Raw genomic sequence first — 12,843 nt, forward strand, 5'->3', positions numbered from 1 at the left:
CAAGCAAATGAAAATGAAAATTTATTCACTTTCATAAACCATCGGAGCGCATAGTACCTGTGCAGTGCCGAAAGGTCAGTCTAGAACCGCCGAAAGTCTAGACCAAATTTGTTACCCTATACCATGCCATACTGTGTGCCATTACATGTGCATCACGAAACCTTGTCCTACATCGTCCGTCTGGAGTTAGGGCTTGTTTCTTTGCCTCCTTGTTTTTTTCTTTCATCCCCATTATTTGCTTCTAACCTTCACTCCCTGCACGAAGTGATATAAAAATGTTGGAAATTTTTTATCGTCCTTCTGCCGAACACTTTTCTGCGATAAACCTTCCTCCAGCCCAAAAAAGAAGAAAGGTTAAAACAACGACCTGAACGCATTGTTCGGTACACGCAACCTACACCACGGTTCCGAATTTCGTGGGAAAATGAGCAGCTGTGTGAGGCCACTTTTGCACAACGCCCTCTCTCTCTCTTTCGGTTTGCAATGAACCGTTGCGAATGTAGAGACGTAGAATAGGACCCCGAAATAAATAAGACCTTATCATGAATAATAAACGCTAAGACACACACACACCGCCCGATGGTCTGAAGGGTACCATTCATGCACTGCATCGAGTGGGCCGGGGGCTGGGCACTGTGGTGTGGTGATGGACCATTCCTGTTCATGTACCATTTTGCCGGCTTCCACATTGCCAAAGTCTCACACGACATGGTCGAGTGCAGGACGATGGACATGGCGAGAGAGAGAGAGAGCAAGCCGTGTTGATACACGAAATCTCTCCTGCATCATACTTAATTCTAGGTTATCCACGTTATTGCCCAATGAAGGTCCCCAGGAAGAAAGAAAGTTTCACTGCAAAAGATCCGATCCGTAGCTGGTAGCCGGCACAGTACCCAATGCTCAACTTCCGCCCCATACTCATTTGCCTTCCAATTTATTTCCCACAGATGTCTTCCACGACTCCCGTCGGTACGCTCGCTTACATAATTGACGAGGAAGCACTTCTGGTGCGAGTGAACAAGGGCTGGCAGTACATTGCAGTAAGTATACGATTTTTTACGCCCTTTTTGTTGTGTTATGCCCTTACGATCTTTGCGCCGTCCTTCCAACCGGCAACATGTATCGCATGTCCTTTTCCATCACTCACACAAGCGAGAATGTGTGAGTCCTTCCCAACCATCCGACAACCCCGAAATCAATTGTCCTGTCGCGTCTGTCGCCGTATCTACCGACCGGTCCCAGATTGTAATGCCATGTCTTACGAGCCTTATCCTAATGACCACTCGTCCGACTCATCGTCTACCCTTGTACCTTCTCCGTATCCTGCCCCTTTTCCTTGTTTTTTTTTTTATCTCCCGTATCTACCGGACGGTCGGACACGATCTTGTCCACGTGGACTGTGAACGCACGTGAGGGGTTGTATGTGGTACAAATTACACTGATTATTCGCCATTCCGTACCGCCACCGTCGTTGTAGCGCTGGTAGTATTGACGTAATTTCGAATGCTTTCCAGTGTCGGAGTAGAATCGTTTAGAGATCGATTTACATTAAATGATCATCAAAAGTTAGCTAATGCTATAGTACGCAATAATACCAATTGTTTTAACTATTTCAAATAATAGATAATTTAATGAATAATGAACCAAATAAATAGACTGAGAATAGACTAAATTTGAGCTAAAATTCTATGCTCCCTCTCGATACGTTTTTCTAATTTTAATGGATCCGTAGCGCCTAAAAGTATGTAAATTTTTTTCTAAACATTAAGATTCTTCGTTTGTGTTTCTGATAAATATTTATAATACATTAATGTCTCAGATAATCACCGGAAATTTTATCCAGCTGAAAACGGCCCGCTGAAAAAAAGAAGCTTAACAATGAATTGCCTATCTTCAGAAATTAGATTGGAAAATTGAAAGGGCTTTAACTCAATTCTTTTTAGCCATGGTATAAATGCCTAACATCATACTATTTTTAAAAACAACACCAACACATACTTTACAATATCCAAACAATAAAACTCTTTTGACCTTTCCATTGACACCACTGAATTATTCAGTCCATACGCAACTAATTACTTTACAAAAGCTCCCTTAAAAGATTGGTAAATCACCAATCGAACCATGCCTAAATACATCCGATTATTTCCCTTCAATACAATGTACAAAACAATGTGCCCATTATTTTGTTGCACTACTGTTATGGTTTTGTGGTAGTTTTGTGTTTTTTCCCCCACTTTTTTTTGCCAAACACTCGTCAACACAGGACAGTGGCTAGCCTCAAATTCTACCACATCAATACTCGCCTTCATAATGAGCGTGCACATGCCAGTGCAACCTGACCTGACACACGCGGGATCATGCCGAGGGTTTAATTGATAAACCATGCATCCCTGCTGCTGCGTTTTCCAACCCTGTTTATGTCCAATGCTTTAACCACAAAGCGCTTCCACTCTTGTGTAACGAATGAAATTAAAAAAACCTCGTACAAATGTGCTACATTGTACGCCCCTCCGCTACCAATGCGACAATAACTCTAAACAGTTAATTTAAGTTCAATTTCAATAACAAAAATAACGTGGAAATGCCATTGGACGCAACGCGCGAAAAACGTTCACCACTTTCCGAAACATGGGACCAACCACTCAATCATTTCATTACCGTCGTTGGTACGGTGTGCAGTGTTGGAATGCGAAGGATAATTAAATTTGCTTTTAGCTGTGCGCCACCTCAAAGCGTACCCACGAAATCGGGAACCTGCTGTTGGTGGGACAGTTTTTTCGGTTTCTGTTTTTTGCTCTTTCCTTTGAGGCCCAATAATATCTCTCCAAGCTAGCAAGCAACTTGTCCAAGCTAGCAGTGAAAACGGGTGAAAAATCACCGAAACGAAAGCTACCACCGACTCGACCGACAAGTGAATAATTTCCTCTACCGGCCGGGTAGAAAGGGGAAATGAATGAAAATGAATCTGACAAAGCATAAAAATAACATACACACACACATCCGGTATGAAGCGAGGACTGCCATTTGTCCGGATGGCACTTCCGCAACACGAGGATGATCGTTTTGACATAAATAAAGCGCGTAATTCAATTACAAAGCCGATTCCATTCAGATTGGCAGCACTGTTGGACAGAAATTAAAAAAAAACACACACACACAGGTGGAAAATCAAATAACAGCGCCATTCATATCCACTTCACAAACAGCGTACAAAAATTGAACGAATGTGGACCGAGCGATTGCCCACACCACAAAGCAAACTTATAAACACTCTTAGCCAGGAAGCAACACAGCCCCCACAGTGGAATAGCGTTATTGAACAAAAGCAGTGTGATGGATGTATGTGTTTGGCGCTAAATTTGATTTGAACTATGGATGGATTTTTTTTAATTTATAGCGCTTTCATCATGTTACACGATTTTCGGAAACATAATTTGATCTATTTAGATTGTAAATTAAATCAAACAAATTTCGTATCGAATTCTAACGGCTCGATTTATCCAAGATATTCGATATTCCCGTTTATCGCAATATCGATTAGGGTTTCGTAGGAAAAATATAACATAAAAAAAAACAAATAGAAACTGCAATTTAAAATATTTTTTCATTAGCTTATCAGTTGATTTCCTACGTAAACTAGCAACTAGAATTTGAATTTAATGAAAAATTAAGTTTTCCGTAGAATTAATCCTAGCTTTCCTTCGTTATTAAGTCTTCAAAGCACGTAAGACACCAGGACATGCATTTTTGGCACAGTGAAAACGGCTGCTAAGCAGTTGCAAAAGAAAGCCAGGATTTATTTCCCAAAAAAAGGTTATGAAAGCCGCTATACATACACGGACAGAACCACTATTCACCTTTTTTCAGCCCATAATCCTGGTCTGCACGCCCGAACGATACTAATTAATAGTTTTTCCCGTGTTCCAACAAGCGTGGAACCAGTCGCACAGAAGGCAAACTGTGCCAGAAATTAACTGTGCTCGCAGATGAAAGGTCACGACGTTGCACTTCCACCACTGGTTCCAACTGGTGTGCGCTTCTGACAGTACAAAGAAAAACTGTATTCAAAACCCTCCTTTCACTGTGTGTGTGTGCACCACAATAGGGAGGAATTGCAGATTTACTGATTCTTGCTGTCTGCGGTACCGCTGTCGCTGACTAAAGAAAATCATAAACCTCCAATTTGTACACGATCGTACAGGGGAGCGGTGAAACTTTTTTTCGTTCAGATGCACACCAAAACTGATTGCACGTAAGCTCGGTAACGCTCCACACCCGGTGTAATGGCCAGTGTAACAAAGGAACAACATTTTTGTTTGTAACGTACAGGCCAACGAGGGGTTCAAGACTTTCCCGTTAATTTTTTTGTTTTATTTTCGGAAAGATATCCCGTGAATGGAAAATGCAGTGTAAATGTTCATTTCGAACAATATAAAACGGGGGGAAAATGGAAAAACAAAGCGCCGAAAGGCGTTGGTGCAGAAAAACCGAACGGGGTTTCAACTTTTACATTTTATCTCTCCTAGCTTTTTTTGTTTTTTTTTTATTCTTTTATGTGCACCGCTGTACACTGTTTCACAAAAGAAGTGACAAACTGGAAAAAATGGAAATATATTTTTATAATCTTTAAAATCGCATACAATCCGGCACAAAGGCTTCATGTGAGAAGCGAGCGCGGAAGCTCCGGGAGAAAGCTTTCCTATGTTGGAAAATTATTCTCAGAACGTGCTATACCAGCCGTGTGGTGTTTGTTCGTATTAAGGTTTCATATAAACTTTTGCAACGTTAGAAGAAGAAGAAGTCTTCAGATTGCTATAGAGAAGATAAAGTTAACTATTTTTAAAAGAAATAATTTTCCAAGATTCTATTAAGACTTCATCAAATTCGGTGTAATAAATATTCAAAATTGTATGTTTAATGATTATAACGGCTTCTACTGTAATTAAAAATACAGTCTTGAGGCAAATATCATAAATCATTATTTTCAACTTGTTTTAACTACATAAAGCAATGAAAACAAAGTCTTCTTTCTATATTATTGATCGAAGAAGAGTCGTCAAAGAGAATTAGATTACTGAAAAAAGACTAAATGGTGAAATTTGAATACACAAAACTGGATTGCTTACGGAACTTCATGAAGCATCAGTAAATCCAAACTAAGGTAAATAATAATTTAAAAAAGCGTCAAGCTAACGTTAATTACTTGATCTCTCAATTGAACTGCAAACAATTTTAGTTTCATGCAAAAAAAAAAACAAATATTAAAATGCATTATTAACAATTCTCGGTAAGCAGCTTCAAACAGTTCACATAGCCATCCATATTCCAAGAATATACAACAAAGAAAGGGTCAAACTTCTGTGCATAATGCAGAGGTTTTTTAACCTAGCTTCATATACAATGTTGACACGCCGCACCGAAACAGTCGATTGTGCGTTTGATAACAAGAGCCGAACGATCGGTAATGAAAGTTTGCACTCTGGTCAAAACCAAACAAACACGCCAATTGCTGTGCTGGCTGGCTAGCCTAAGTGAATAATTCATGTGCCTGTAAATAACATGAAAACCATATTAGTAACGGCCAGCCCTACTGTCCATCTAGTCCCACTTCACGTTGCCCCTAATCACGCTGCCCGGTCGAGGCGTCCATTGACCCGTTCTGTTTCGATAAATATTTTACATAAATAAATAAACTGTTTTGATTCGATTTCCGCCCGGTGGCGAGGCTACTCCAGGTTTTTCATCCCATCCCACTCTCCCACCCCACTTGTCCCGAGTCCTGATCACTCACTCACTGCAGACCGACAGAGACCGTTGATTGACCCTTGTAACTCTTGTTGGTTGTTTTCGCTTTGGTAATATTATTGATAAACAACGTTTTTCCCTCCTTCGTTTCGCTTCTATTTTGTAGCTTGGAACGCTCGTGCCAATTGCAACGGTACCGCCACCGACCACCACCATCGTACCACCGCAGCGTGCCGACCTGCAGGCATCGAATCTCATCCACAATCTCCCGCAGCCGGGCGATGGCTCAGTGGTAAGTTTCGGGGACGGGTATCTTGAAGGTTATTTACAGCAATGCACGTAAGGTGAGTGCAGTGTGGCACGACTGTGACTAACCAAAAAATACGGAACAGACAACCAGAGGATAAACCTAAACGAAGGATTTAACAAACTAAAAACATGAGTTTTTAACCATTTCTATAGGATAAATAATTCTTTTTCTGAGCGACATTTCCCAGTAAGACAATAAGCAAAATCCCCAAACTGGTTGCTATCTGTAAAACAGAATCAGCAAAATTCCAGTGGCCCATTTTTCCACACAACCTGCTGTAAGCTGATGGAAAATAAATCATCAGCTCTAAACCTTTTGTAGTTTGCCTTCACAAAATTTCAACCAATCAAACAATAAGCTCTATGTATTAGCCCCAACCATAAGCCAACTGGACTGTTTGCTAATCTCAATCCCCTCGGTCGCATTCCCATATCAACGGGAATTATGGATCAACCGACCAACCGACGTAAGTCAAATTAAATGTATGGATTGCATTGTTCAGCTGAATTCCCAATTTCCAATGGGCATTTTTTACACACACACACACACATCTCATCGCTTTTGACAATTCAAACAAAAGACACAGAGTCACAGAGCGCGAGCAAACAAAAACAATTGCATAAAACAAATGCATTCTCTCCGTTTCCCGATCCGGAAGCAAACTGTCTGTCCGCTCACAAACGAACGCACACACACACACCACGTTGGTGTGTCGAGACTGGGTCGAGGGGAACGGGCAATTTATTGTGCAATCGCTGTCATTGGAATTTATGTTCCAGTTTCGCTGGAAAAATAATCCAATATTTATAATTTAAAACGGGCTCTTCATTATAGTACGGTTCGCACGCGAATGCATTTTTTGCCGGCGGCATTTGATGTTCCTCCCTCTGTTTGCTGCTGCTTTCTCCCAGTTTAGCGCGGAGGAAATTGAGGGTGATGATAAAGGTTTTGGTTTCGTTTATTTATTCATTTTTCATTCTCGCTTGGCTCAGTGTTTTTTTTGTGTTCTATTATCGCCACGGTTAAATAGTTGCCTGCTCCTACCGGAAGCGAGGTAGACGTCATCGTCGATCTTTATGGGCTTGCGTGTAGGTCAGGGATGGGCAATATTATATTCTATTTTTATAAATCTTCCAAAAGAAACATTTTATTTACCGTACCCAAATGAGCTTAAATTTTTCCTTCCTTTAAATACTTCGGTACGCTAAACATTTCCTTCCATGCTCTCAATTCATCAGTAAGAACAGAAAGCCCGTAAGGCAACAAGAGAAAACAACAAACAAACTACCCCATCCTAGAACTGCCCGATCTGACGCTCAACGGTACCATAAAGCTTTTCCGTGTTGAGCAGTTTGTAAATAAAAATCACATTTCCTGCTCTTTTTTCCCCTGTTCGTCCGTTTGGAGTGCCCTTTTACATTTCCCTTGAAGCGCTACAGCATTACGCTCACTACGGCATCGTGACCAGGAGACATCGGTTCGGGTCACCCCTCCCGAAACCACCATGCACACATAACCGATAAGCCGAGGGATAATATTTTCATATTTTTGCCTCGTATTTTCTGCTGCGCTGTGTGCGGAATGCCTTACTTTGCGTGCGAATTCTAACAACATAAACAAGCAAACCATCACATGACGCCCCGGAATGGTGCCTTGAACCTTGGTGTCCCTTTTCCGGCACAACTTAACGGTGGGATACTCTCTTTTTTGGGTAGTAAAGATTCTTCAAAAGACAAAAATAAAAACATTACTAGATTGTGCTCTTGTCACCACTCAAAGCAACAACCTTGAAAAGCAGAATCTGACTGGACTGGGAACACCTGAAGCTCGACTGCTTTCTGTACCGTTTTTAACTAATCCATTTTCTCTTTCTCATTTACTTTGCTTCCTTTGCGTGGCTTACACTATTTGGGAAAACTGTACCACTAACAATGCTCTCCGCGACGGGTCACCCATCCCAAACCCGCACCAACCGGATCTTACTAACAAACGTAACGACTAACGCCGAACGACGACGACGATGGCATACCTCTCTGGCAACGATCACTTCAACGGCATACCTCTAATAACAACAAACTAACTGCATAAATGTATACACTGGAAATAAAAACCTTCACCTTCATCGCCCGACAACAACAACGACGACGACGACGACATCATCGGGTCCTCGCATTACGTTCGCGCCGCGTGGCACAGTTCACCGCCACGCCGGAGTATGAGTCGGTAAATATTTTCCCAAGATGATTCCCGCTCTCTGGGGTTTGTTGCGTGCGTTGCGCTCGATGTCTTCTTTTTTTTTTGCTGTCGCTATTGGTGCCCTTCCTTTGGCTGGAGTGTTCACAAAATATTTTGTTGCCTCTCGTTGCTTTATCCATCCTAACGCTGTGACTTGTTAACCGATTACTTGTCGATTTCATACCATTACTCTTGCTCTTTTTCCTTTTTGTTTTACTTGTGCTTCCCACTTTTTCTACTGGTCCGTCCCGTCCAGGAAGCATTCTTCTCTGCCGTCTTGACTTTCTTGCTTTTATTTATTCAAGCATCCATTTTTCGATATTATCTCACCCAGCGCGCGCGCCAGCACACGATGAACGACCAGGCGCCTCCATTTGCTGCTCGTTTTGTTTTCTGTTGTTTCTTCTCCTATTCCTTCCTGCGAAGCAGGCAAGCGGTTCGTTCGTTTCGCTAGAACCGAATAATAGCATTATGCCCCCCCGGGGTGGTCGTGATTATTGCCGTTCGCTTTCTGTTTGATTAGTTTGCACGGACTTGCGCTACACGCGCGCACTTCCATTTCCGCTTTCATGTTTCGCGTACGATTTACACGCCCGGGCCTTTTCAGTTCCAGGCCCGATAAGTTAGTGCCCTTGCTGGCCGTCGGCTGCTTTCTTGGTGCTGCTAACATTCCTTACACTTCGATGAACTTTTCGCAAATATTTAATGAAATATACGGCCGGGCTATGGCAACAATGATGAAGCATGGAGGCGCCCGGTGCTTCATCTGCTCTTACGAGCGAACAGGCTTCTCCATGCAAAATGCATTTCGCGCTTTGCCCCTCCCGAAAGCAAGAATAGCTGGAACAAGAGTTTGGGCACACTTAAATTAGCTTTAAATAAATCTCCACTTCGTTCCGGATTATTAGAAAAGTGGAAAGTTTCGTTCTCTTTTTCCTTCCCTTTTTTTTGCTTGTGCGACAGAGGTTAGCTAGAGTCGATAAATCCGTGCTCTTGTACGCCAGTGTGCTCCATTAGGTGGATTAAAGAGGAGGTTCGAAAAAAAAGCTCGTGCAAAGAGACGAAAACAAACCCCGCGCGATAGAGATCCCGGAAGCTATCGCTGACCTTCCTCGCTCTCTCTCTCTCTCTCTCTGTCTCTACCTAGGCATTCTAGGGAATAGTGGGATTCATTTCGTTTTCCCATTTCTCGTGCGTCATTGCTCCAGCGCCTTTTCTGCTCCTCGCTACAGATTCGGTTGATTGCAAACATTCCCTGTTTGAAGGAACATGTAGCCTAGCTTAGGCTGCCTGAAAGACAATCAGTGTAGGGCCAAAGATCATTGCGCTACCTCAGGCAATGGTTTTCCTTTTCTTTTCTTTTCCAGTCTGACAACCAAGGAAAGAACCACTCGGTGTGCTTTCATCGAGAGCAAATGATATTGGGCAGAAAAATGCTCATCCTTCCTCACCTTCGCCGCGCCAACATTTATTACCATCGTAATTTATGATAATAATCGTAATTTTATAACCGAAATCGTGTACCGTATTTCGTACTATGCTTTACGCGCTCGTAGCTTCCACAATAGAGTGGAACACATTGCTCTAGCGGTGCTGTACAATTTTCCCAAAGAACCAAAGACCACTTTTCGGCGAGAAGTACCATTTCTCTACTATTCGAAACGTCGGCGGGATCTGGAGCGGGATCGAGCCTGTGCTGCTGACGATGATAGGCGATTAAGGGATGATTTATTTTCTCCCGTTCTACGAAACAGATAAAGTACCCCGGGAGATGATTACCTCCCAGTACGAGAGCAGATGATTACAGCGCAGTGCAGCGTTTAAGCACAGTATGGGCGCGTGTGAGTGTGTGAATCGGTATATTTGTGTTAAATAATGCGTTCATCGATTACTGTTATTACGTTTACGCATTTCATTTCAACACAACAATGCGACATTATTAAGGGAAGGAAGGCAGAGAGAGAGGGAGAGGGAGTGGGTGCCTGGTTGCCCCGAAGGCAGTCTCGATTGTTTCGATTGTGCTTGGCGCATAATTGAAAATGAGCAATTACCATTTGACACAAGTGCGGAGCGAGTGGTGAAACGATTTTTACTGTAACCGATAGATTCGCTGACGAGGTTACACTGGTCGCTGGACCACGTAAAACCAGCAACGGTGAATTGTCGTTTTCGATTCAATTTTAATTAAATGCGATTCACTCGTGTACTTAACCTTGCCCAGAAGGTGGAACTGTGGGCTCAGTTTTTTTTGTCTATCGGTGGTAAACATCATTAACCTCTTGTCAAAGTTTAATTGAGAGAGCAGATCGTTTTCAGAAGGAAAATGGTTTGCTAATCTAATGTACGATTTTTTGACTGAAAACATGGCTGATACCATCGTTTTTATACACATAAACATCAACTAAAAAATAACAAAAAAGGGATTTTTTTTCCACTTTGTTCAACTATTAACGTTAATGAGTAACGCTTGTCTTGGTTTGTGGCTGTTGGACGCCTAAATGTATGCAAAAAAAGCTTTTTAAGATCTTATTTCATTATTTAAATGCACGATCCACCATAAAATACCACACTAATAATGTGACAGACTTTGTGGTAAGACCATTCCCTGAGGGCTGTCGGACATTTACAAACTCAGACCTCCATGAGCCTTTGCCTTACATTTCCTTTGTCTGAATATTACGCTGATGAAGAGATTCTCTCCGGCTCTCTCACATTGAGCGCCGAGATTAGTGTTAATTCTTCGCAAAGTCCCTTTCAATAGCAGATCTTTCTTTGTTGCAAGTGATCTGACTACCCGCCTGTTAATGGTTACTTTTAGTAATAGAAACCTATTACTTTAGCTTATAAATAAATCCAAGCTCAAAACTACTTCTAGAGTCTTCCTCATTAAGCTTAGCGGTTTTGAAATCAGTGAAAAGGCATTATACACATTTCTGCAATTAAATTATAACACAAATCAGCGTACCAACACCAGAGCGTCGTTAAAAACTGCCCTTGTCCATCCCTCAAGAGATACAACAACAAAAACACTGCTACCGTTGCTATATTTTTCATCTCACCTCGCAATCATTTCAACTCGCCCCTCCCCAGGCTAAATCGATCCCTAATTTTGATTTCTCAAGAACCAAAGACCCCCAGCTTTTGCTTAGGTCAGGCTAAGTGATGAGCCAGGGCGAATGGGCTGCTTCACCATTATGATTGGAAGCTGTGAACATCCTCGAGATCGATTGAATTGGCAAATGCTGATTGCTCTTACCCATCCAGAACGGTTCGGTCAATTTCGAAGTCGCTACCAGCAAGAAGCTGTGGATAAAGGGAGGGACCTGTGAGGGAGCTATTTGTATGCCGCTCTTCCGTTTTTTTTTTCCCCCTGTGGCCTGTTTTTGCCCTGACGTTCGTTTTAAAATCTTTATTTTTATGATAATTTGATTATTTCCTTGAAACTTCTCCTGCCCACTGGACTGACTGAAGGACGAAATGGTGAGAAAGCCATTCCTATTCCGTTTGAAGGGACAATTTTTTTTGAGTCACTTGACCACCATTTTCGTTTTATTTGCATTGCTGAGTCGTCTCTTATTCCGGTACCGTAGTACTTTCTACCGTAGTGCCCCGCTGTCCGCGTTAGGATGCCTATAAGTGGTGGTGGAGTTTTCTTTCTCTCCTTCTTACGGTCCTTAAGAAAATGCTCAAACTGAAGAGCTAACACGGCAAGAAAAGTTCTTCTTCTCACTTGGGGTGTACGCTTTTATATTTGTCTACAACTATTCGCTGCGTTGCAATCGCGTTTTCTGACTTAATTTTCTGGCCTTTCTGCCAATTTCTGTGTACTAGGGAGTTGTTTTTTTTTTATTTCTCACAGGTTGTGTGTGTATGTGTGTGTTTTCGCTGGTTTTCTAATTCCCTTTTGCTTATTTCTTTCCTTCAGTTGCGGATGGCAGCACTTAACGAACCGTACCCGGGCGACATGCAGGGCATCCGTGGTGCCGACTTCGCGTGCTATCGACAAGCTCGCCGTGCCGGTCTCCTGGGAACGTTTAGAGCTTTCCTTTCGTCGAGGTAAGTGTATGCCCCCCATCCCCGTTTCCCTCTCATCGGTTGGTCAAACCGTTTAAGAAATTATGCCTCTTACTCTCCCTATGCGCTATGGCTGTGCCTTGGGCTTTTGTGTTTGCTTTTACCATCGCGCGAAACTAAATTCGTTCCCGTGCAATCTGTGCCGGATTTTGGAACGCCTCCAAAATCCGAACATTCGGCACCGACGGCACCTAACGCAATCGCACCATCGAGAGCATTGGAATCCCCTGTGAGGGCATTCTCGTCCTCCTTCCAGCAGGGAGGGCGGAATCTCCCTGCTGGACGCTAAATCACGTAAATCAAATAAAATCCGTACGCTCTCGCACGGCGCAGCACGTCGTTTATTTTGAAACGTTTTATTATTTTTCCCTATTTTGTCTTCATGCCATCTTTTCCATTTCTAACACGAAAGCTTTACTCGAGACTATATTTAAACACCGCCCCATAGCTTCCGATGCCACAATTCAACAGAGCGC

General features: G+C 42.5%; 1 protein-coding gene across 10 annotated transcripts in view; it reads left to right on the top strand.

The window, feature by feature from the left end:
• Positions 1 to 12,843, top strand: part of LOC118509818 (collagen alpha-1(XVIII) chain) — a 189,726-nt gene that overhangs the window by 160,992 nt on the left and 15,891 nt on the right. For 9 of the 10 annotated variants that reach the window (XM_036050971.1, XM_036050970.1, XM_036050973.1 and 6 more), the window contains 4 exons: positions 948 to 1,040; positions 5,915 to 6,040; positions 8,255 to 8,281; positions 12,219 to 12,349. In XM_036050971.1, the coding sequence (XP_035906864.1) occupies positions 948 to 1,040; positions 5,915 to 6,040; positions 8,255 to 8,281; positions 12,219 to 12,349 (377 nt within the window). The remainder of the gene's footprint in view (positions 1 to 947; positions 1,041 to 5,914; positions 6,041 to 8,254; positions 8,282 to 12,218; positions 12,350 to 12,843) is intronic. The other variant, XM_036050975.1, reaches the window with a different exon arrangement.

Source organism: Anopheles stephensi, chromosome 3 (genome assembly GCF_013141755.1).
Source record: "Anopheles stephensi strain Indian chromosome 3, UCI_ANSTEP_V1.0, whole genome shotgun sequence".
Classification (NCBI taxonomy): domain Eukaryota; kingdom Metazoa; phylum Arthropoda; class Insecta; order Diptera; family Culicidae; genus Anopheles; species Anopheles stephensi.